The sequence below is a fragment of the Scatophagus argus genome, chromosome 13, assembly GCF_020382885.2.
Source record: "Scatophagus argus isolate fScaArg1 chromosome 13, fScaArg1.pri, whole genome shotgun sequence".
NCBI classification, from domain to species: domain Eukaryota; kingdom Metazoa; phylum Chordata; class Actinopteri; family Scatophagidae; genus Scatophagus; species Scatophagus argus.
The window spans coordinates 19835350-19861086 of NC_058505.1; the positions used below are offsets into that span (position 1 = coordinate 19835350).

The 25737-nt window shown below is 39.1% G+C and overlaps 1 protein-coding gene across 6 annotated transcripts in view; it reads right to left on the reverse strand.

Moving 5' to 3' along the window:
* The window catches only part of astn1 (astrotactin 1), a 356774-nt gene that overhangs the window by 163775 nt on the left and 167262 nt on the right, over positions 1 to 25737 (reverse strand). For all 6 annotated transcript variants that reach the window (XM_046409632.1, XM_046409630.1, XM_046409633.1 and 3 more), the window contains 2 exons: positions 19153 to 19347; positions 9770 to 9897 (listed from right to left, as the gene is read on the reverse strand). In XM_046409632.1, coding sequence (XP_046265588.1) covers positions 9770 to 9897; positions 19153 to 19347 — 323 coding nt within the window. The remainder of the gene's footprint in view (positions 1 to 9769; positions 9898 to 19152; positions 19348 to 25737) is intronic.

The window sequence follows — 25737 nt, forward strand, 5'->3', positions numbered from 1 at the left end:
TTAGACTGCCTTAATGTATGCAGTTATGCAGGCACTGTTCTTCCAGTCACATCAGCGCAAAATTCTTCCCTGATTCTACCAGAGGTTGCATGTTTTCTGTCAGTGCAAACAAAAGTCCTAAGTAAGTATTTCATGGGAGTTGTTGTGAAACGGGAATGTTCACAGACAAGGTTTGGTTTGTTTGGTGTCATATTCAGGCACATTCACAGAGTCCCTGTCTCACTCTCACTCAATAAATCTATATCAAAGGACTAAAAAAAATTGCATTCAATACCTTATATGTGACCAAAACTCTCAAAATATAGTGGCTATATCTCAGATCCCGACTGCAAATCAGCTCTGCGAGCCATGAGTTCTGTTTTGCTCAAGAATTTGCGTCAGAATGTATCTCAGTGCTGAATAAATTGTAGCCTCTGCATGTAGCCTCTGCATGTTTTTCAAAGTATATACATGCTAAATAATTGCTGCGCTCTGGCACACCCTGCATCTCCATTCCCCTTAAAACAGTGACAGCAGTCAGTGGCTCTTCGTGTCCAATCGAGATCTTGACTACAGGGCTGTTGTTTGAAGATTTTTGTCCAGAAAACCATTAGGGGAAAGACGAAGGCCCCTGAAGGCATGACCTTCCCTCACTGCCACCAATTATATCAAGGCCTTATAAAATATAGATTATGTGCCATCTTGATACTGACATATCTACAGGCCTGGAGCATTGGGAGTGTGCCGAGAGGTTGTGGGCAAAGCCTGAGGGGAGGCCAGGTTGAATGTGACAAGACAAAGGGAATACACTAACATAAAGGATGACCTTGATGCAGAAAACTTCCGTCCGTCTCTGGCTAAGAAAAGAAAAAATAAATAAATAAAGAGGCTCACTTCCAGAGGACTGTGTGATCAATTCAAATCTAATCAAGGCTCTAAATATTAAAATGCACTGATTGCAATGATATTCATTACCCTAAACTGCAATCCCGACCAATAACCATGTATTATTAATGGACAGGAGCTGAGTTTGGAACAATTGGCATTTAACTTTGTGTCTTAACCTTTCAGCATAAATGTCAAGACAAATTCTAATAGAAAAAGTTTGAAGTTCATCCAACAGTGATTTCATACATTTCAGCTCAAGTGTGTTTCTATATATTCATAGCCTGAAAGGCAGTGTGAAAGACGATCAGAGATGAGATTTACAAACTTTGTTGGCAAGATTTCACATTTCATGGCGATACATGGTAAAAAATTATGAAAGCTTCAAAGTCTCCACTTTGCTTTCACCACCACACATAAAAATGCATACCACACACACACTGTGAATCACAGGAAAAAAAGATGTGCCAGTGGCAATATGCTTCTGTGATGTAATCAGCAGAAGTACAGGAAGGCAAATCTTGTCAGTAAAGAAAAAAATTTTACTTCAAGTAAGTGAATCTTGCCTGGTGGTTTGAATCAAACCTGAGGTATTCTTATCAACATGTTATCATGTGGGAGCTTTGCATGCTTTTTGGGGAATGAACGTGTACAAAAGACCCCATATCAGGTGACGCTAACAAAATTTTATGGTGCAAAGATTCAAGAAACCAACGAAAAGACAAGATAATGACAAGGATTTTCAAAAAAAAGGATGACTAGTGTTTCATTTTGTTCATCATTTTGTTCTGCAAAACCACAGAACATTCAATTATATTTTCTTTTAGATTTTTTTAATTCCAAATGCAAATGTATTTAAAATTCCTGTTTTTCACAATATCTGCAATAATATTATATAATATAATATATTATTATATGCAATAATATCTGCTTAATAAAAAGGTTTAAAATCACTGCAAGTCTGTGACAGGGCACAACCTCTGGTCTCCTGCATGTAAGTAAAAGGTGTAGCACTTTCAGATACATATGTCATTTCTTAACTGGTTGTTAATAGTAGTAAGTGTAAGACCACATTAACCCCCTAAATGGTCCCATTGCATAAATTATCTATGGGCCCTATTGAGTCCCCCATAGCATGTTGCTAAGATCCTCAAAAACTAACCAGTGAGCCTAAAGCATGCAAGTAATGATGATCAATATTAAAAAGAACCCCTGTACATGACAGGGGCTCGAGAATAGGCAAAAATACTTTTGAACATTTTAGGTTTTATTGCATGATTGTATTTATTACAGATCAAATTGGGTTAATCAAATTACTAAGCAGTCAAAAAAAAAAACAAAAAAAAAAAAAAAAACTTGAGATCTTCACGGGTCCACCCGAATTGTAAAAGCTGGGATCCAACCCTGGACACTCACAGGTTTGGCTCCATATTTTACATGGTCAGTTGTGTCTGGATCAAGTTCCATTATATTAGTGTGGATCAAGAGTATGTTTAAAATTACATGTAATACTTGTGGAGTTGAGGAGACCCAACCATGATCAAGACATTTTCAGGTCTTTTTAACTTCAGGCACAAATTTTTGAACCAATGAAGACCTTTACTTGGGATATCCCAAGGGTCAGAGCTGCAGGGCAACAACCTTCTTTGTCCATTAAATGATCCCACCATGGATTCTGTATCACTTCCAACAGTAAACTCATTAACCATACCTCGCTATTTCATGTCATAGTGTGTTTTATTGTATTCAGGTATACCGGACTGCTATGACAACCTAATTTGCCCATCGGGGGAAATAAGAAAATGACACACATAAAAAAAAAAAAAAAAAAGCAAAAAGCAAAAAAAAGACCTCCCAAAATATGTAAACTTCCAAATAAAAAACCCTGAGCAGCATTCTTTAGATCTCCCTCCCTTCTGAAACTTCTCCTCTGAGCACCTCAGTTCTTGTGTCAGCGATTTCTCCAAACCAATAAGCATAAATCCGTGGTTTTGATGACAAACGACAGGCGATCTGCTGCAGAACCACAGTGACTGGCAGGGGCAACTATTTCACCTCTGGCAGCAGAGATGCTGTGTTTTATCTGTCTGAACTTCACTGCACAGACACCCATTCAAAGACACAGATGTGATGTGCGTGCTACAGATAGCAGAGGCAGTGTCATTATATGGCTGCTAGTGGAGGATGAGAATGGGTTAAGCCCCCCTGCTGCCCTTTTAACCTTTACCAATGGATTCCCTTGTACTAGCTTTACTCACCCCTGCCTGGAGATTGCAGAGAAAGACGGCTGTCGTTGAGTTGCTTGTTAGCTTTTAGTTTTTTGTTCTTTGATTCCTGTCTTTCATCCTGCAAATTTTCACTCTTTCCTTTTGTCTTTCTCACTCTTTTCAGTTTCTTTTTCTCCCTCATTTTTCTTTGTCTGTCGTCCATCTTTTGCTCCATTATCTCTCAAGCTCCATCATAGGGGAAATCTGCTTAGCAGCTTTGAGCATAGTTGCTTTCCAATTAAATCAAGATGTATTTGCCTTTCAAAAGCCTCCCTTTCCTCACTCTTTCTCCCATTGGAATAATTGATGGAGGTCCCTGGCCTCTTGATGAATGGCTTCCAGGCCCGGAGATGAATAGAAAGATGAATGATTTCACCCCTGCGAGGGCCAGAGAGGGCTGGAACAAGGAGTGCTGACATTGTGACAAATACACTGACCATGGCAACCAAACCTGGCCGAATTAGCAGGTGACGAAAGGATGGCGTGCGCTCATCGTGGCTCAACAGACGTTCCTCTTGCCTACCCTGTCTCTGCACGTCTGTCTACCCCACGGACAATTACCTGAGCCTTGCAATTAACTGCAGGCACAGCGATAATCTGAAGGCCTGCCAGGAGACGAGTGGAAGTGGCGGCGAGCCAGTTAGCTGGGGTTTGAGAGCACAACGTTGGACGGTTGTGTTTGTGCACTCATTGGAAACATGGAGGCCAAGAGAACATGTGCAGTAAAGTAAGAAGATGCCCCAGGTGACTTCATGAGAATGGTGCCACCACTTTTCTGGCCAAGATTTCCAAGCTGAAACCAGTTTTTCCTCAGCCTCCACACAACTCGCTGTCTTACAGCTGAGAGGTAGCAAATGTTTATAAGAATAAATTCAATGAGTGTCTGATGGGCCATCTATCTTAAAGGGCCAATAAGTAAGATTGTTACTATCCTGTAGAACACAATGACCACAATATATACATGTAGAGGGTGAAAGATTTTTGGTCAGCACCAGTGGCTCAGTGATTGCCAGCTGGCTTTCAAAAACTTTCTGGACTGAACACTTTTTTGAGGAAACTGGCTTCCTCCCAGTTTAGTTGACTGATTTAGTAGACTGAAATTAAAGTAAGAAATTAGCAAGGTCATCATCATCTGTTGCAGGGAAGTAGGCAGGGATATAACTGGGAATTTGGGGACCAAAGTGAGAACATTTCTGTAGGTCCTCCTTGAGTTCAGTCTTTCTCACACTGTGCCCCCTAGAAACAAGTCCACATTTCAACCACTGTGAATGATCTTCATTTATATCCATCTAATTAGCTAGCTGCCACTGTTGCAAATCCCATTCTTCACTAGTAAGAGACAGTATAACCCATACATAATTTACTATTTCTTGAAATGAACAAAATGCAAAAGCCTCAAATCTCATATTTAGTATTTTCCATCCATCTGACATCATCACCTTGCAGTTCTTAACTGGTTAAACACATCCGATATAAGTAATCGAGATGTCGAGAGCAAGAAAAGAATAAAAATAAGCAAGACTGCAAGTCCTTACAGGAGCAGGGTTAAGAACCACTGACCTGAACCTTTACAAACTTATTTTTGACCACCTGGCCACACACAGAGCAAAATTATAATTCAAACAGAGTTGTGTTTTTGGCCTCCTGATGAATGCAAGTGTAATATTAACTCATCTCTGAGCTGTTTTGCTCTACTAGCAGCTCTTTAAGAGCTAAAAGAATCACTAAGTTAACCAGCTAGTCGATAAAAATCTAGTGTTTAAGGTAGAGATGGATGACAATTTCACAAGCAATCACTTTCACATACACAGTCACATGACTGAATGGTAATCTAATCATATCACTTATTGTTGCTTTAAAGACAAACAATTTTGTTTGGCTTTCCTCTTAAATTTTAGTAATACCTGTGATGAAAATACATTTAGTCAAACAAAACTGGACATATGACATGCAGGGATTGTGCGGTATAAGACAGAGAACAATAATTATAAACAATAAATAGTTTGAGATACATAACAAATGAACAAACATTATGGAAAAAAGCTAGAAATTACTAATCAGCTTATGTAATCTTTGCTGGGGCTTTGTCAGGGTGATTTAATTAAATGATGAGTATGTCAGCCTGTGCTGGTGAGTAACAACTTCTCATCATTCTGCTAACGTACATTTCCTCCATTTGGCACATTCCATTATCATTTTTGAGACATTTGCAAAAAATAATCGGACTGACTTGTGAAGATACCTTTGTAACTGTGATTTTATTGGCTTTAAATTTAATATCCCTACCTGGGTGAATCATAACAGGCAGGTGAGTAATACAGATCTCAATATAAATGATCGTTTTAAGTAAGCTGTGACAGTCTCACGATTGGCAAGACAACATAAGCAGGTTTCAGGTACAAACAGGACACACTGGTGTTGTGGCTGATGCATCAATCACACACTGAAAAGTTATGTGAGGTGGCAAAGGGGAAAAGTCACGACACTGTGCCAACAGCAGAAAAACATTCAGCTACAAAAATAACCAGTGATTAAATAACTCAACAACACAGAATGAGCGACGTCTACCAGAACATGAAAGGTACAGCAGCATGTATTCCAGACCCATTTTACTTGACTGCATAATATTGCAAGCTGTTTTCTGTTATTTTGTTTACTCTCTGTAGAAAAAAATAAGAAAATGGCCAAAATATGAACTCTCCTATGTAACACATTTGTTATGCCTGAAGCACCACTGAGTGCACTGAGTGAATGCTTGTCAGCTTTCATGAGGCATTTATAAGATACTTGCATCATTCCTGACAAGGCGGTGGAACACTGTGTCAGTTTATTGAGGAACATCTCAAATATAAAAGAGCTCGAGGGCAGTGCCTTCTTTCCTCACGCCACCCAACACTGTAGCTGTCTTAGGAAGCTATTGTGAGAGACTGAATCCATGATTTGCCTACAGAAGTTGGATCTAAATTCATTACTCTGCTGCAGCTGTTACCGACCCCTTCAAAAGTCTATGACCTGAGATCATGGCATGATGGAAAAGTGCCACATATTTGTTCAAGCAGAACTGCAGAGAAGTTAATGTGAAATAAAATTCAGTCAAATTTAAGAGCACCAAATTGACAAAATGATTCGATTCAATTTCATTTTTATGTCTAGGAAAAAAAAGAACAAAACAAAAACACATAAACAAACCCTGAGATCAGCTGAGGTTGATCATGAGATGTTTTCAAAAGTCCTTGAGAAACCTCTTTTGTCAAGCAACATTCCCTCCTGTCTCACCTTCACTTGAAATACTCAACCTTCTGCATTATCAGTTCATGCAAAAATCCTCAAGTTTCTGATGAATATAATGATTCTTTGTTGTCTGTTTTATGTTTTACAGCACATTTGGGGAGCTGAGGGAAAAGAAGATATCAAGTAAGAAAATGTCATTCAAAATGACAGTGACATTTGTAATGAAGCTAAATTAATTAATTTTTAATTAATAAAAAGAAAAATCAACTTGGGAAAGCAATCTCACTCTACAATATTTTGTGCAGGTCATTAAAAAGAAAAGTGATCGATATTTGTGTTTTCAGGAAACTTTACAGGTTGATATTTCAGAGATTTTCTTCCAACACACTGACTGTGTCCCCCTGCTTCCGGTCTTTATGCTATACTAATCATCTCATGGCTCTTGCTCGATAGTTAACATACACATGAGAGGGGTAATAGCACACGTCTAAGTTTTAGCAAGAAGAGAACAAAGGAAAAAAAAGCAGAAAAAAAATCTTTCGGACACAGTTTTGTGCTTTAAAAATCACCAGCCTGACAGAGTGAGGTCAGCTGTCTGGCTATGTGCTATGTTTTCTAGAGAGACATCACAACTAGAAGAAGAGAAAGGTTGTGGATCTAAGAAGCAAGGGAGAAATAATAATATTATTTAATATTTGTGCTGCCTCCCTGGAAAAATTCATGGGACCTGTAGCTTTTGTGAATACCAACAAACAGACTGCAAGTGATGTAGTCATTTATCTCCTCATATGGAGAATAAAAAAAAAGAAAAAGAAAAGCTAGAAGCTAGCAGAAGGTAGTGGAGCAGATTTCATCTCTCCATATGTTGGACTGTCACATCTTCCCCTCCTTGTTCTTTGGACCACCATATAGTACCTTCAGTTCAGTTTCAAGCGTCACTTCTGGCATTGGATGGGAACAGAGTGAAACCCACACCACTGTGCCACTGAGTACACTGTGTGCTTCTATGTCACCCTGCCAGGTGCTTTGAAATGATATCTCAATTCATGAAATTACTCCTCAATGAGAGCCTACGGCTGCTGCAGCAAAGGCCCAACCACAGAGGCACAGGTGGAGAAGAGCCGCTGCATTGGTCTCTGTTCTGGGCCATGTGCACTGCGAGCCCAGGGGCAATGCAGGGATAAAAAAGGTTTGAGCTATGCTCAAAGGGGATGTGTGTGTGTGTGTGTGTGTGTGTGTGTGAGGGGACAGGGGGGACAGGAGGGGACTGGGGGGAAAGCAGCTCAGGGACATGACAGCAGAAGATCCATTTAGATTAGATGGTTTTAATATCTTCTGAAGTTTCCAATAAACAGCAGTTGGAGCCACTGCTGCTCCTTTGTCATTTGATTGTCTATCACCTCGGACGTAACCTCGCTTGGTGAGGTTTTAAATTGCTGTCCTGACTGGCCTTGTATCTGTGCTGTTATATCAACAGCAAGCAATAAACCCATCCTGCAATTTGTTGCTTTCTACACTGTAAGGCCACTCAGAAGCAGTTACACAGGTGCCTGGAATAAGCTCAGCCAGCAGACTGCTTGAATGAGGCATTTCCAGGAAATAAGCTGAAATATAATTATTAATTTAATACTCTCTATTGTGGTACTCTCTACCACACTCAAAACATGAAGAAAGGAGTTATTACTTATGCAGGCAGAGCACGGGAGGATATTCTCTCCATTACAGAAGTATGCTCTTCATAAAATTCCTGCATGTTCTACAGCTTCAATGGCAGCAAGAGAAATATTACTTTTTGCTTCCGACAAAATGGAGTGAGTCAACTTTCTCTCAAGCTGTTTTTTTTTTCTATCCAACTAACACTCGTACCTATGATTGCTTTGCATGATTTCAAACATTTAGAGCATAAAACTAAGCAAAACAAAGTGAGGTCAAACTCGGTGGATAATGAGGCATCCAGAGGGATGGATACAAAATTTGGCCCTCTGCTGGAATCGCTTGATATTTAGCAATCTTCTTTTTTTCCTGCCTGTTTCTATGTTAATGGCAGCTGTTTGATGTAGGACGGCTGTGTACTGTTCATGTGCTGCGCTGGTAATGAAGAGAACAGTGAAGATGGTCTCCGATGCCACTGACTAATGAATCTTGACAGTTGTGGCCCAACCCACCCATCCTCACATTTCCAAAATGAAAAAAAAATGTTTTTCTAATGTTCAACCTATTCTGCCTCCATGTTCATTATTGAGTTGAATGGCGAGCTATGGAGTGTGAGCTTCCTGTGGATGACAGCAGCCAGAAAATTCTTTAGTATCTAATGAAAATTATAGGTAAAAGGAAAAACAGGCTTCACAGAAAAGAGAGAGTACAGATGGGCGACATGTAAATTGTTATGGAAGGCTACTAAATAATTCAGGTGCTTAAAGACCAATGGTCAGCTTGATTTCTGACAATATGTTTTGTGGATGTCTGACAATATTGTGCTACGCTGACACAGAGCAATACCGCATGAACTCTGCAATGTGGGTCAGCAGTACAAGGCCGCAATTTGACAGATCTGAACGCAGTCCAAGTTATGAATGTTTCCTTGCCTTCTCTTTCATTGTTCTTCACTTCTGACAGGAATGACAAGACAGCAGCTAACCACCAAAGTCCAGAAAAGAACAAATGCATGAAACTAGAGACTTAAGAAACTAACGATAAAATGTTAAATGTTAAAATTACATTTTAAGTCTTCACAAATCTGAAGACGTTTAACAAATCTCTGGGAAGTTGTCTGACTCTGCCTAACTGGGAGCTCCAGGTGACCACAGCCCATTGCATGTTCAAACATCTTGCCAACCATGGTGCACCAACACCTGACGGAGTTCAATTTGACAACAGCACATACAGCACCAAGGTGGTTTTCCTGCCTGGTTTGGCTCAGTCAGATAAAGGAACTGCTTACATTAGCTGCACGACTATCCAAGCTAGCAGTAAGTCTCTACCAGTAGCTAAAACGAGCAACGGCAAAGTCATCCGTCCATCAAGAAACTCTGGATTTTCTGTTATCAAACTCGTCTCAGTTTGACTCAGAGGTTGTGTTTGTCCTCTGTCCAGCTGTATGCACCTTTGAAAATAACTGCAGCAGTTAGCAGTTAAAAAAGCAGAGCTGTCTATGCATTTAGAATGCAACGTCATTAAAGACCCTGTTGGTGTAATGTCAAATGCCCCAATATTTTTGTCTATATGGTGTATTTACACACAGATGCAAGGTGGAACTGGGTCCCGCGCCACATTTCTGTTACTGTTAGAGAGCTGAGCTGCAGCCATTAACATTTTTTAGAGGAATGCGTATTTGTGACAGGTTGATGATGAAGTACTGTTGCACAGCTGTGAGCCAGCAGAGTGAACTACAAAATATGGTTTCATACCTGTGAGGTATTCTGGGTCGGGCACAGGGTCCGATAGCTCCTCTTGGCACTGAACCTCTGTTGGCACTGATGCCACCACCATGCCATCTGGGAGCTGCTGCTCGATGCCTCGGGCAAAGTTCTTCTGCCTGGTGTTAAGAGAAAGGAGAAAATGGGGGGTCCATTAAGAGACAGAAGATCTCAGTCATCCAACATAAGGAACAGAAACATATGAGGAGCAAAGAGGTAAGAAGGGTGGATAAAGGGTGGAGACCTTTTCTCTACTCACCATTTGTCCTTTAAGAATTTATTTTACACATTACATCATTCTATTTTTTCCTGTGTTCACTTTGTTATAATTTACACACCCACTATCCAGGGTGTGTTGGTGTTCACATTATGTTACAGTTTCCATCAAAGTGTGTGCGTATGCTAAAACAAACACAGTGATAGATTAGTTTCAATTACTTTCATTAAGTTGCAGGTTTGAGTACTGTTTAGTTGTTTGTTTCTTTGCTCATACTATTTCTCCTTGTTCAGACCCATTGTCTTCTAAGACTATCGCTTGGGAGGGGCCTGCCTAGTATTTCCTGAATTTTATGCCATTCTATTTCCTTTGTCTGATTTTGCCTGACTCGCATGTCCAATGGAGAGTACTGTAAATACATCTTCACCTTTAGGAAGAAAGGATGTCTGCTGAGTCAGTTTACCTACCAACATTCTTGACATTCGAGCCAGACTGTTCTACTGTGATACGATCATGATAAGTCAATGTGTCACAGTCAGTGTGATTTCTGCAAATGTGCATTAAACATACATGTACTATTTCATCAAATGTGATATAAGAATAGGTACATCTTAGGCTTCAAAAATAAGTTGCGAAACTTTTACTGAGCTTTAAGTTGAACGGATTACTTTCTTCTCTGTTTTCTCTCTCTCTTTCTCTCTAAACTTGAAAATCAAGCTGTTTCAGTCAGCACTCCCCCTAGAGGCCTGGAGAACTTCTGTTTTGTTGACTGGACATGCAGCATTTATCGGTTCCATTTATTTTCAGGGTTTTTGTGTCTTTTTGCTTTTCAGATATAGTTTTGAATTAGCATTGTTTCACAAGCTGGAGCACATTTCCCCTCATGGAAATGTTTTGGGCATGTTGTAGGTCACTGTACACAGGTGTCAGAAGGAAATGAATTCAAAAGGATAAATGAAAGTGGGAGGGACGGACAAGATCAAAGATGAATGAGTAAGTGTGCTTTTCATTTGTGACAAATTGCAAAGCAATACTTTCTGGCATATCATTAAAGGAAAATCAATACATATTAACAGTTATGCAGGACTGTGCAGCGTATGGAAGAGACAAAGTCTGACATAAGGTATGTCGTTCTTCATCATGTTGATTGTTCTGCTGAACGTGACTCATTTTCTGTTGGAGCGCTGATGTTCTCATTTATCTGTTGCTGCAAGTGACTCTTGGTTGAACTCACTCATCTTTCCACTCCATCATTCTTTGTGTCAATGTTTGGTTCACAACAACGTTCCAAACACAATTACTTCGATAAATCAGTAACTTCAGTCATTCAGGTGTCTTGACACAAAGTCAATGCAAATATACCCTTATTTTACCCATGTAGAGATCCACAGCCTTGCAATCAATTTGACTCCAGTATCATATTTTTAAGGGTGTTTTCACACCTATAGATTCATTTGGTCTGGAACAAGGAGATGATCACAATGCTGCCTTTCTAGACCAGAACGAACAAACCAAGAAGAGCAAACATGAAGTTATAAAGACTGAGAGGTAACTGGTTGACTGGACAGACTGTCATCCTGCATCATCAGTGCATCATCAAGATGAGGGTCGAGCGATCAATAAATAAGACAGATAAACATATATTTGTTGAGCGCCTTTGTATCGGCCATCAACTTCACATTTATTCACTTGTCTAAAATAAAGAATCAAAGGGTAAGCAAACGCTTCAGGTCAGAGACACAGACAGAAACAGCTGACCGATACAAAGTTAAAACATGGGCCTGTACAGAGAGTCCAATGCACACTTGCATAGATAAGAACAAATGTATTGCATGAAAGTGGAAAAAAATAAAGTTGCTTCACGATCCAATTCATATCCATAAGATTAAGTCTCTTATGAAGAACCAAGTTTTAGTGTGCAGGAATAAGAAGAATGGAGATCCAAGGTGTCAGATCCATCTAAAAGTGGTTTGTAATTAAATTTAAATTCACAGATTAAAGGGGCTCAGCAGACAGACATGGTGCTACACCAGAATAAAGATATTTTTTTCTTTAACATCTTAATTCTGATAGTAAGCTAGTTTACGTTTTGGAAAAGCGTTCTCTTCCAAGTTAAGCTTTAACTGACCAACATTGCTAGTCTGTAAGGTTCTGTGCCAAAGTATAACAATTGGATGAGAACAGCAAAAACACACAATCAGTCAGTCTGAACAGATCTGGATGAATTACTCTTTTTCTGGTGTTTAATTTACTCTCAAATTTCAAACGAACGCTTTCTGGAATACTGAGAATATTCCCCATCTGTAACAATATCTTCCACTAGTTATTAAATCGAGCAAATAATCAACTGCCAGATTTTTAGTTTGCCTTAATAGATGTTTTAGATGTAGTCGCAGGCCCTTTTAATACAAATGTGTTTGTCTGAAAAATCTCATAAAAACCACACGCATTTAAAACATACATCGCATTTGTCATTCAACAAGCATGAAGGGCCCTTGTGGTTCACACTGGTGACAGCTTTAACATTAATATATACTATTCACAATAAATAAATAAATAAAAAGCATGAGATGTGAAAGAAAAGCACAAATATTTACAAATCACAAACTGTTGCCTTTGTTAAAGTCACAGTTTAAGAACAACAGAAGCCACAGGCTGAGGTGGAGGCAGCATAAAATACCACCATTCTTAAGGCATTTTATTTGCACGGTCATGGCTTGGCCAGGGGTGCAACAGTAATTAGAGGGAAATCAGCCTCACATAAACAATGTAAAGTTAGCTGCTGGATGTGAACCAAAGCTTATCTGCTCATGTGACTGGGTGGTAAGGCATGGCATTGGGCTGTCATTTCCCCACATGGGATAAGGTTGAATAATACAGAACAGTGTCACTGCTGTGGTCCTTACAAATGTGTTTTATGAGCTTGTACCGAACACAGTAGCTGTTTACCTGTTTCTCAGTCTGGTTCGGTTGGCTGGGATTTTATTGACAGTGCAGTCAAACATTACAGGTTTCCCATGACAATAATTCTATATGTTTTTAGCTGTTAGTTTAACAAAGCACATACATTGAGTAATGAGTGAATAGTTATCTTGTTTTGCTGAAGACTGCAATGATTTCTCTCTCTTAGATGCATGTTATGTGGAATATACGTTCCACAGATGTAAAACCCAACAGCCCTCTAGCACTGTAAAGATGACATTTTCCTTTTGTCTTAGATGTTAAACTGACAAAACTTCCTTGAGACACTCTTTTTCTTCTACTAGCTGTGACGAAGCTGCCACCTGTTTGATGAATTATTGATAATATCACACAAAACAAAGGCAATTCTGATTAACAACCCTTTCATTTTTTTTTGTTTTTGTTTTTCCCCACAATGATCCCCTACTGGAATAAACTTTCATTAAGAAACAATCAGATCCACCAACAGTCTGTTCCTACCTCAACCTCTTAGGCACATTTAATATTTTAATTAACTGAGTCAATGAATGTATTCCTCTGCGGGGGGCTGGGGGGTTTACAGTATGCTGAGGTGAACCAAAAGAGATGCATTCATAAAGTAGTTTGGGTGGTGGAGTGGAGGGTTGGTGGGGGGCAGCACGGTCTTAATCATCGATCCCAAGAAGCCACCAGAATGAGAACAAAGGGCACTAAAATATTCATTAAAATCTGCTCTGAGCATGTCGTGTCAGTGAGGAATAGGGTGGCAGAGGTGGGGAGGAGGAGCGGGAGGACAGTGTTAGGAGTAATGAGAGGAGGTTAGCTTTTTAACATCTCATTACTGGAGTCCATTGGCTCCAACAGAGACAGGAAGACAGAGACCCTGTCACTGAGCTCTGTAATATGAAATGATCTTATCGTGCCACGGTGCTCCCGAGATGCCACGGTGATAGGACCTCCCTCCTCAGCGGGGACGCTCATACCTCGTGTTGCTTTGTAACTAAGATCATCTCTGCTGCCAATGACAATGATACAACAGGATTTTATCTGCTAGGAAATCAAAGGAAAAATCCTTGTGTTTTTGAAATGATAATAAAAAGTCTGGAGGGGAAGCTTCCTGCACAGCAAGGGGGGTGGACAACACACCTTCATTTTCCAAAAAAACACGAGAAGCATTTCAGGGCTGCTGAGCTTGACAGATGAACCATGAGGGAGCCATGCTGGGTGGAGAGAATCAAACCAGCTCTGTGTGTGTGTGTGTGTGTGTGTGATGACCCTCTCATGTGACATAGCTGAAAGGACCTGTCTGTCCAGCAGACTGGGAGTCTGCACACATACTGCGGCCATGTTTGTATGTGTGAAAGAGCATGAGCCTTCGTGCATACCTAAGCGCCCTGGCTAAATTTATACGTGTGATTGCATGTGGGTATTTTGCCGCCGGGCAACTTTTCACACCACTTGCTGCTTTCCTTTTATCCTCCCTCTTTCTGTTCTTGGTCCAGACAGTCTAAACAGGAGAAAAAAAATCCTTCAATAAATCAAACATAAGCAGTGAAAACTTCAGCTTAAAGGGATTGTTCTTAATGTTTTAGTTTTTCTGCAGAAGAGGAGTTGATTTTGCAGGAGGTATAGCAGAATGAAGAGAATAAAGGAATAAATAAACAAGGGCGGAAAAAAAAAAAAACTTCAATAGCTGATTACACACAACTTGAGGTTCTGTAGTCACTGAATGGTATAGACAGATGCTTTGTGCTGCTCCAGAACAGTGAGACTTTTGTTAAACTGCCACCGAAAATTATATAAAAATTTCTCTTCTTTCTCTCAAGGGCAAACAGTAGATTCGTAAAGGATGTGGTATGACATGTGCTAAGTGTCTATAAGGTCACAGTGCTGTTTCACTTCCATAGTTTAGTTGCCATTGACTATGTCCATGACAGCTGAGGGCTGCACACAGCAACTTTGCAAGTGTCTGTGAGAAATAACTGAATTTTCCAAAGTTTGAAAGCTTCTCTGACCAGGGGTCATTTAGCACAGCTGCACACTCAGTGTGACTGTAGAGCAGGAGTGGAGGGAGTTGGAGTGATGAAGACATTCAGCCACTGAGGCTAGTGTTTAGGACAGCCTTGTCAAAGCCTCAGAGACTTCTCTAAAGAAAAATTACATTTGAGCCAATAAATCAGCTGTATTCTAGTGCTTTTATAAAAAGAAAGAAGACTCTTCCCTCCTGCTGTTTTTTTTTTTTGTAACATTTGAAGAGTAATTTAGTTGATGGCTCTTGCAAGAGACAGATTTTCTTCCTAAAAAAGAAGGTCACAGTCGATGCAGCGTAAGCCCAGATGTCCTGACTTTTGATGCGTTGTATGAATTCTGAATTTTGCATCTCCCATAATTAGGGAGTTCTGAAAGTTGGTTCCTTTTTGGATCCAGTTCTCAATCTATAAAATACCCAGATTTTCTCCGACATCAACAAATCTCTCACTAAAATGTTCTTTTGTTAGTAAAGAGCAATGACAAAACAAATGACAAAGGCAGACAGTCAGACAGTCTTAGAACAGAGTTACCTCCAACTAAAACCACAGCTCAATGAATCAAGGCTGCCGCTAACAATTATTTCGATCGATTAATCTGATGATTATTTATCACAATCAGAACAATTAATCATTTAGTCTTTAAAATGTACCTCAAGATCTTCCAGAGCCCAAAGTGAGGTCTTCAGATAGCTTCTTTTGTCCACCCAACAGTTCAAAACCCAAAGACTTTTCATTCATAAATGACAAAGAAAAACAGCAAATCCTTACATTTAAGAAGCTGGAAGCCTTTTGTTTGAAAAAAATGACTCATGACTCACTCACCTTTAATGGTTACCCCACTGAACATGCAACATTTTCTGTGTTAGTGCAACATACTTAAAAGCCTAATTTAATACAGATTAGATTTTTTTTCTTCTACAAGGTACCTGAAATAAAGCTTCACCACTTACATTTTACACTGAGCTGTCTCATCACTCATTTAAAACTGACCATCAACACAGTCATGCTGCACAACATTAAATCTGACATTTAGTTTCCTTGGGGACAGATTTATCACCACATATCAGTCATGTACTGCCAGCGGCTGCCGTTCACATGTAACAAACAGTATGTCTACAGTATATTTTGTGTTTTTAGATTCAAAATACCTAAATCAAACATCAGTATCTAGATGGAGCACTCTACTGAAGGGTCTTTCGCATTCAGTTGCAATGCTCTCTTTCTGTGACTTTTGTTCATTTCACATTCAAATGTTCATCTGGTCCAATTAGGTTCAATTTCAGCACACTGGCTCCTGGTCAGTTTTAATTCATTTGCAGCCCTCTCTTATAATTATGTCTTGCATTAACCAAGCCTCCCAAAGGAAACTCCTTTCCTCTTCCACCACCTCATCTGCAGAGGAAGCATTTGGTCTTCTTCACAGTCTGCCTCAGAGCCCGCTCTCCATTCACAAGCACTTTTAAATGAGATCAGAGAATTTGCGGTTTAGATTCTAAATGATATTAACTTTCCTCCTTCACCCGCCCCTCCATCTCCACGACTCCTGTGGTGGATCCCTAAGAGGGTGAGTTGCCTCCAGGCAGCGGAATCCATGCACAGCCCAAATTAAATTCCTGGGCCGCAGATGACTTTGCTGACCTCCTGGCTTCCTGAGTTCAGTGGAAATGATTGCAGCATGCGAACAGTAATAATTAACCACCTTCAAAGTACTCTACTATCCACATCAAACCCTGCGCAAATCATGAAAGAACACGACATCTCTTTGGACCTGTGTGGCTTAAAATCCCTAAGCCTCTCCAAAAAGGGTGATGGGAGTTTTTTTTCTGAGTATTTCTCCTCCTCAGAGTATTTGCCTGAGCTTATGGAAATGTCTTATGTTTTACAGAGGACAATCCCTCACAGTGGCGGGCTTTACTCTCACGCTTATCTCTTTTTATATGAAGGGAACTGAAGTAAAATCTAACTGAAAGTCCTTCCCCGATAAATGAAATAACCTTTAAATACGTTGATTCAATATGATAAGCTTTTCCAACTGTGCAGACACATTTACAACTGTTTCCAAATTGCCATTTTGTGATTTAAACCATATGCCCACATGAAATAATGCTGAGAAAACTGTCAACAATAACTAGTGTTGTTCCAGGGTACGTGGTTCCAGTACGTTGGAACTGTCTGAATGGGAGCTTCAGGTTGTACTTATACATACTGGGAAGTATATAATTTATGTTTGTCAGCTGCCATTCCTAAAAGTGGATGTAGGTGTAATATGTAGCCAATACAGTCTAGTCTTATCATAACAAAGAACTTTGACATTATTGTAACGATCTCTATGACTCTTTATATGAAATAGTGTTGAATGTTTTCTGATTATTTTATAATTCTGACTTCCAGAGAATAACATAATTAATCTTAAAACATAGTTTATTGAATTTTTCTTAACTTTTTATGCTATTTTGGCATGGTTGTTAGATTAAGTGGTTCAAACTGTAAGTATAACAAGAATTAATCACTGCTAACACGAAAGCATTATGTGATCCTCTGTTTTTTCAGCATATCCTCCTACCACCCAGTGCATCTCTATGGTTTTATTGGACCTTATGACCATCTTTATAGTGCTGTCCTCAGATTATTATTTTGTGCAGTGGCAGCAAAGGGAGATCTGTCACACCATTTCAGCGAGTTGTTTTTGTGGTTGTAGGCACAGGAGCACTGTTGTGGAGGTTTAATTGTGATGACGATCATATGAACTCAGTGCTCCACCTGTTGAATGTACATCTCCACTGTGATTTGGGGAAGAACTCCGCTGGGTAGTCTCAGGAAGAGGTAGTAGATTTTGGGGATAAATTCAAGCACATATGAAATATGTCCTTTCGACTGCGTAGAGACATTTGTGCTGGTCCTTTCTGAAAGTGGTTTTAAGGATCAGACAGAAAAAGTCTTAATACCATTTACACCTGGTACCTCTCAACAGCCAATAACAATATTGTTCTGTCCTCAATGTGTCCCATGCATGTATCGACAGGCAGCTAAACGCTCTACTCCAAACAAGACTCTGCGTATTATTGCTTAAGTAAATATGAAACTAAAAGGAAAATTAACAATTCTACATCATATTTGTGCCATATCAACCAAAACCTAGCGTGACTAACAGACACAGTAGGCTAGAAAGAAACGTTTCTAATGAGCATACCATGGAAGATTTGCCACTTAAAAACCTCAGCACATGACAATAAAATTACGTCAACACATTATTACGTACCAACAATGCATCTCCAACAAGCTGTATGCTGGAATGGCTGATCAACACGGGAAGCTGGCAAAACAGGTTACTTTGTTCTCACTTCCTGAGTAAAGTTTTATTCAACATTAACAAAATACTGACTGCTAAACTAAAATTGGCCAGTAGGTGGCAGTACTATGTTTTTAACATTCCCATTCAAGCAAAATACAATGAAATAAATGAAATTAAATGCATCAAATCCTTTTTAATTGAAGCTCTGAATCTTATAAACTAAACAGAACAACTATAATACTAAAGGTCTATAAAATGGATGAAAAGATGAAACTATTCAGATAAGTTTTGACACTTCTGAAACTTCTTAGCCACTGTAGATGGCAGTTAAGCCAGATGGCCTGAGGGCCAAAAATTGAATCTCAGTGTGCAAACTTAGCAGGCAGAGGTGGACTTAACAATGTTGCTGTATGGGCTCTGTTTATTTTTGCTTTGCTTAAGGAAGGGCCATCTGAAGTGGTGGTAAGGCTAGATTGAGATAGCAGGAAGATACAAACGTGGCATGTCATCCACACAAGCTGCATGTACACCTGCCCAAGGTTTGATCATGACAGATGCAGATCACCATCCCAAGAGTGTTCTGATGTGTTCTATGTGCATTTACACCCGGGTTTTAGATGTATGTCTCTCTACCCAGGTAAGAAATCCAGATACAGACATGTTATGATGAGGTATAAGTGAGGTACAGAATCTATACTCACAACTGTAACTCTTAATGCACCTCCACACTGGTACCAAGCACTTGAACAGAGAGCGATGACTGAAACAGTTCCAACATGGATATCAGCACAGTGGGAGCCAAAGCCCAAACCCTGCCAATCTGTTTCCCTGCTGAGATACAAATGGCACAACAATGTCCCGCATGCTCCACTTCACAAACAGCTTGTGTGTTTACCTGAATGTGGCCTTGAGGATCTGTCCCGAGGTGCTCTCTTTAGTGTGGTTGTTGTATCCATAGAAAAGGTCTCCGAACACCGTCTGGTTAGCGGGGATGTCCGCTATTTCCACGCAGTCTACTCCCTCAGTGCAGGCCTCGGATAGCGGCAGGCACGACCTCCCATCTGGACCACGCTTGTAGTCCTCGATACACCTAAAGTCACAGGGATCAGAGTCATTCCACTCATTCATTTATTTCCATGCATCTGTTTCGAGGATGCTGATATAAGCTCACCTAATAAACTTATCTGTCCTTTATTTGTTTCTTTGTCTGACTGAAACTGAATTGCATCTGATTTTTTTTTTTTTTTTTTTAACATAGTTTGCCAGAGTGAGAAAATGATTTGTTATGCAGGAAGCACAAAAGGAGCATTTTCAGGTTAAAGTTAATTATGTTTAGAATTTTGTTAAATAACAGCTGCTGGGTAGACTGCCAATTTAAAAACTGTTAAGCTGTCATTTAAACAGTCCGTCATATGGCAGGAAGCTGCTCTCTCTTGGTGAGTTTAAAATGATTATGGAGGATCACATAGCAGATAAAAGGATCAATAAGATGCTGTCTCTGATGTGCACAGCCAAATTTTATTTTGACTTGGCTCCTGCTTGACTGCGAAGTGAGTACTAAGACTTTCATTTCAATTTTAATTTGGCACCACATGAGATTTTAGAGAACATATTATTGTTTTAGTGCAAAGTAGAAATTAATGAGAGTCACGAGTTGTTGTTTTTTTGGTCAAGTCTCTCTTCAAGAAAAGTTGTTTTACTAGTTTTTAGACACTCTGTAATGTTAGTTATCAGTTAGCATTGTCTGATGACACCAATGTAGTTATGTTATGCCACTTAAAGTTTACAACATTAGAGTTTAGTGTAGTTTAGTTTAGTTTCATTAGCAATTATCAAATCATTAGCTGAACTGAGTGATGACTACAACAGAGCACATCTTCTCATGTTGGTAAAGTTGCCATCATTGCCTGGCGACTCAGCACGAGACCTAAGAAAAATGTGATGCATTAAATGGAAGCAGCAAACTGACTCCCAATGTGAGATGCAACATATTTTTTTCCTTGATAATACTACATTGTATGTAATACTGTAAGCAAAATGGGAATCAGAGGGAGGACAGTTGTTTAGGTGCTCGCTGTTAGCAGCTGGTGGGCAGCAGAGTCCTGCAGTGTGTTTGGCTAACAGAGCTAACAGCTAATAGGCCCAAACACAGCAGTTTCTGTTCAGAGGAACAGGAAGTGTTAAACTGTGTAATAAAGTGACAACACAAGTTTACAGTAAATAAATGGAAGTACTGAATATAGTTTGAAGGTGAAAGTACTTTGTATACCATTACGTCCAACTATCATCAATAGATGAAAATAACAATGTAGTGGGTTCCATTGGGACAGTTTGGAGACAGTGATGAAGACAAAAAATCATTTTTCATGCCTGCTTGGTTAACTGTAGAAATGTTAACCATGAGTAGGAATGAGTGATCACTTTCACGTCATAACCACAATTTGAATAAGTGAATTATTTAAAAAAATAGAAAGAGCTGCAATTTCAGTGTGAACTTACATGATTAATAGTGTTTTAGAAAGTTGTGACAAATTACAGGTTTAAGCTGTAAGCTGTTTATTTCTTTTACATCTATGAAAATTTGCTACAGGGATGACTGTTACCAGCAAATGAATTTAACTGTCGTTAATTAACATTAATTCTGTTAGTTGGAGATAAAAAAAACAAACAAACAAAAAAAAATTGGTGTTGTAAGCTCAATCTCTTCAGCCAGCAGGCTATGTGGAATCAGTCAAAGATGGATTACTAAAAAAAAGACACACCACTCTGCAACCATTTTGATGTTTGGGAATAGAAGGGATGGCTTGTGTTCAAGTCAACCTTATTCATCACAAAAGATCCAGGTGATTGACTCGCCTCAATTTCAGACAGGTAGCTGTAGCTGTCGAGTGCTATATGGCAGTTAGGCAAAGCTCTATGAACCTCTGTTGAAATTTTAAGCAAATTATATCATATTTTTATGGTTTTTCATCACGTGTTTCTCCAATTACAGTGTATTTTCTAGGGGATTGCATATGTAATTGCCCTACCCTCAATACTGTGTCTGACCTGCTGCTGCTCTATCAATGAGCTGTCCATGCTACATCTGTGCGGACTATAACGTTAATTCTCATGCTCAGGGAACAAATGTGCAGATCAGAAAACAGGACAATTAGGGTTCATCAGCATGGCATGTAATTCAGTCAAATTCAACATTTTTTCCTCATTGAAAACATGTAAAATTTAGAATCTGACCTCAGGAACAATTAATAATTAATGTAAAGCATACAGCTGTGTTTGGAGCAGGCTTCTTTTCAGAAAAAACAAAAACTACATAGATATAAATGCAAGACTGCAGTTTAGTTTTTTTGTTTGTTTGTTTGTTGCAGTTGTAGATAAATAATTGCAACTGAAATCACAATCTCAATATTGATGAGAAAATGTGAAATTATTTATACCTAACACTAACCATTAATTATCAATCCTCTTGTGATAAAAATGGATGTTGAAGTCATACTGTAGCACACGTCAGGCAAGAGTTATAAGTGCTTTAAACATATTCACAAGCAGACTTTCAGCAGGCAGGAATATTGATTTCGACCATGTGATTGAATAGTTATTTTGAGATTTTGTTCGCTAGTTTTTCACTAGGTTCAAAGTACGCACAAACTCATAATCTCATAAACTCATAATCCTTGAATTTCCCTCAGGATCAATAAAGTATATATCTATCTATCTATGTAATTCAACAGTGTAGAATCACTAAAATCAATTCTACTCAACTGGCACCAAATCCTGCAGAAAAGGGAGATGGAATCAAAACACTGACAGTCCTCTCAAGACTCTTTCATATTGATGATGTTTTGACATCTCTGTGTATAATACAGTCTGTGAAATGAATCAAAGGCGGGCAAAGCAGAGGGAGAAAAGTGGAGATGAGCCAAAAAAAAAAAGAAAAAAAGAATGATAATCTGTCAGGGATTTACACCAAGTGAAGCTCTCTCCTAGATGCCAAATGTCGCAGAGCTAATGCCAGTCTCCAGTGGGACCAGTAGAGGATTAGTCACATCTGCACTGTGGAAAGTGAAGTGACAACAACAAAATGCTGTTGCTGATAAATAACATGATGTCTAATGTAAAGATGACTGAAAGAAACAACATCTAGTCATGCTTAAACAGAACACTTAGAGGATCTCAGCATGTTCCCACTGTGGGAATAATCTTCTTAAACTTAAAGGACATTCATACATATTCGTGCATGCTGTTGATCACGCTGCTGCATGACTACTTAGCAGCAGAAAATATGAACAAATTTTGCCTTTGGGTCACCTCTGGATTAAAGCTCTGCAATCCAACACAGGTATTTTCTGGCTGACTAGAGCTCTTCTAAGTGAGGTGGCACAGTGATGGAATTTATGTCAGACCACCAGACTGATTACAGCTGCAACATAATGAACAGGAGGGTGAGGACAATGTCAATCAGTTTATATGCGTCCACACAGAGGTCTAATCATTTTAATCAGTGCAATTACCTGTGGGGCCGTACCATGGCCGTGCACTGGCTTTAGATTATATACAAATTATTCAAACTGCCTTCTGTTTGACATGACACAGCAAGAAAAGCAAAGGAGTCTGCTTCAGGCTTAGGGTCACACTGCCATGGTTTAGTGGGACACCTGAATACAACAAAGCCATCATCAATGTCTGCTTGCTAAAGAATCATTTTTGTATGTTGTGGCATGATATTGTTATAGTCCTTAACTTTATGTGTTGTCTTATATATGTCATAAAAAAAAAACTAAAACTTGCACACTATTAAGCCTTAATGACAAACATATTGATAATACAATCTATGAGCCAGAAATATTATGAATATCATGCAGGTAGAAATAAACAAATTAGCATAATGCCGTTAAATGTATGCAAAGGTTTCATTTGTTCAGATTTAGATAAGAAACATGGCCAGGGGACATGTGGGCAAGCTGCTAAAAAGAGATACAGTTATTAAAATGTATACATGTGAAATAGACACAGACAAATGCCTGGAAATCACCAAAACCTGTGCTGTCCTGGAAAACTACAATTAAACTGCACAAAGAAATCACTGATTTTAATATATGTCTATAAAATGCCTAAGCCCCATCCAAAACCACTCAGTGTTTTCTGGCCACATTAAAGAGAATTTGACTTTATTTGACATATTTAAATTTTTGTTGACTTATATTTTGACTGCTTACAGTCACAAATCAGTCACCTGCTGGCACATAATCACCAGCAAATTAAGCATGAACTTTAAGGTCGTCTAGGGCTAAGTTACTACACAGACCTTTCGCATGTACAATGTAGAGGTCAGGCAAAGTGGTAAAGTTATTTTAGCTATTTTCACTCCAAAAATTGGGATCACAACCAGTGTCAAACTTCAGTGTTTAAAATGGAATAAAATTCAATTTAATCTCAGTTTGTCTGGGCCACTGGAGTGATGTTGGTGCAGAAATTCCTTTGAGCAAAAGAATAAAGCATGATGAACCACACTCGCCATTCTTGCTAAATTCTAATGGTCCTTTCATGTAGCAAGAATATAAATGTGCAGAGGTGTCCTGCACTGGCAACAACATGAAGGAAAAGCAGCTTGCGCAGGTGTAAACATGCATTTTGCTGATATTTTTGTATAGAAGATGTCAGTCCAGAATTTAAGCAGGGCAAGGGTCAAATCTGTGGCCCTCTGCCAACTCCATGTTCCAAAGCTTTTTCTCCAAACATTTTAAGGTAGTCAGGAGTTACCAAGGCCTCGTGACAAGCGTTCAGACCAGATTCAAAGAAAATAAACTGATTCAAGTTTTACTTTTCATTTATGCGTCCACATGGCAGACTTCTAATCAATGGTAGATCAATTTAATTGAGAAATATCTCACATTATATTACAACCAATCCTGGTTTGTCAACATCGAGGGACAACTTTTCAGGTCGTTGCCCACACTGCAGACTGAGTGAGTCACTGTTGATTATCCTCCATGAAGGAGAAGCCTGGTATAAAGATGGACAGCTGGCCAACCACACCTACCCGCCTTGTCCTAAATGATTGTACCTGTCAGCAGGGAAAGTGAGCCCAGAGAATGATGTCATAACTAAATGCCAGCTGGTTTTGCACGATTTTGCATTTATTTGATTGGCTGGGATGATTTATATTTAATAGCTTGAAGGAGATGAACTGAGGAGTATACAAAGATTAAGAAAGTTTTTTTTATTTTTTTTTTGCTTTGTGCTCATCCAAACATGTTAAATTAATGCTCCGTCAGACCCTCCCAAATTTAATTTCTACTTTATGACCGAGAGCTATAACCACATCACCTGCGCCTATAAAAGGTGCTTTCAGAGTGAGTGCTTGCTGCTGCAGCTAAACCATCATAAACTCCAAATACAGCATCAAAGAGTTGAGTGTTCAAAACAGCCGCCACCATCCCTCTCCTTACTGCTGCGACCAAGTTACAGCCAGGAAGGCCACAAATGTGTCCCTTGCTCTGCCAACTCTCCTCAGGGTGCTCTCTGACTAATAATGTGTTTGCTTTGCTCAAACCAGTGTGACACTGATGCATTTTTTATTTGGCTTTAATAGGCCAGTTTAGGCTTGGCTCTGTCCTAGCCACACAAATAGAAAATGTACTTCCACAGTATATACAGATCTCTTCATTGAATCACACTGGTGGACATGAGTGGGGAGTGAGTTTACCACCCGCCAAGAACCAGATGCTGGCAAAATTTGCTTTTAATGGAGAATTCTTTAAGGTTTACTTGTCATACTGGCTGGAGACATGATTGAAAAGCCTTCATTTGTTAAGACTGGGGAATTCAAGTTTAACACTAAGCTACTGCCTTTAGAATGAAGCCTATATGATATAATATCTATATGAAAGAGGTGAGTCGAGGTGAAGTGTTTTTCAATGTTGGTTATTGAGTTATGTGTTATGAATCTGAATGTCATACATGTGCAAACTGGATGCAAAAAAAAAGGCACATGTGAAGGTGTAATTTTTTCCAGATGTGAATAAAGTCATTCCCCTGTGAAAATGCTCACATGTAAAATTATGTTTTGCTGAAAATTTTAGATCAAATGTTGAATTCACATGTGAGGAATTAAATTCCCTGCAATTTGACAAGTAGGTGATTCACATGTGAAAATGTCGATTTCACTGGTGGACATTTTCATTCATATGTAAAAATAAACAAACAAACAAACAAAAAAAAAACCTGACATCACTTCAATGCATGTTTATATTAGCACAGTTCATAATGTATATGGAGGGGATGTGCACATCCTGCACCAAATATGTCAGCCATGAGCCTTTGAGCTTTTGCTTGCTGCCATTCCAGGACATTATTTCTATTTGTATAATGTAAAGAAGATTTAAAGAACTGTGGACAGTTCTATCTTCATTGATCTTAATTTAACACAATTATTACTCTTACCAGTAACTGTAACTCTGATATTTGCCATGAAAACCAA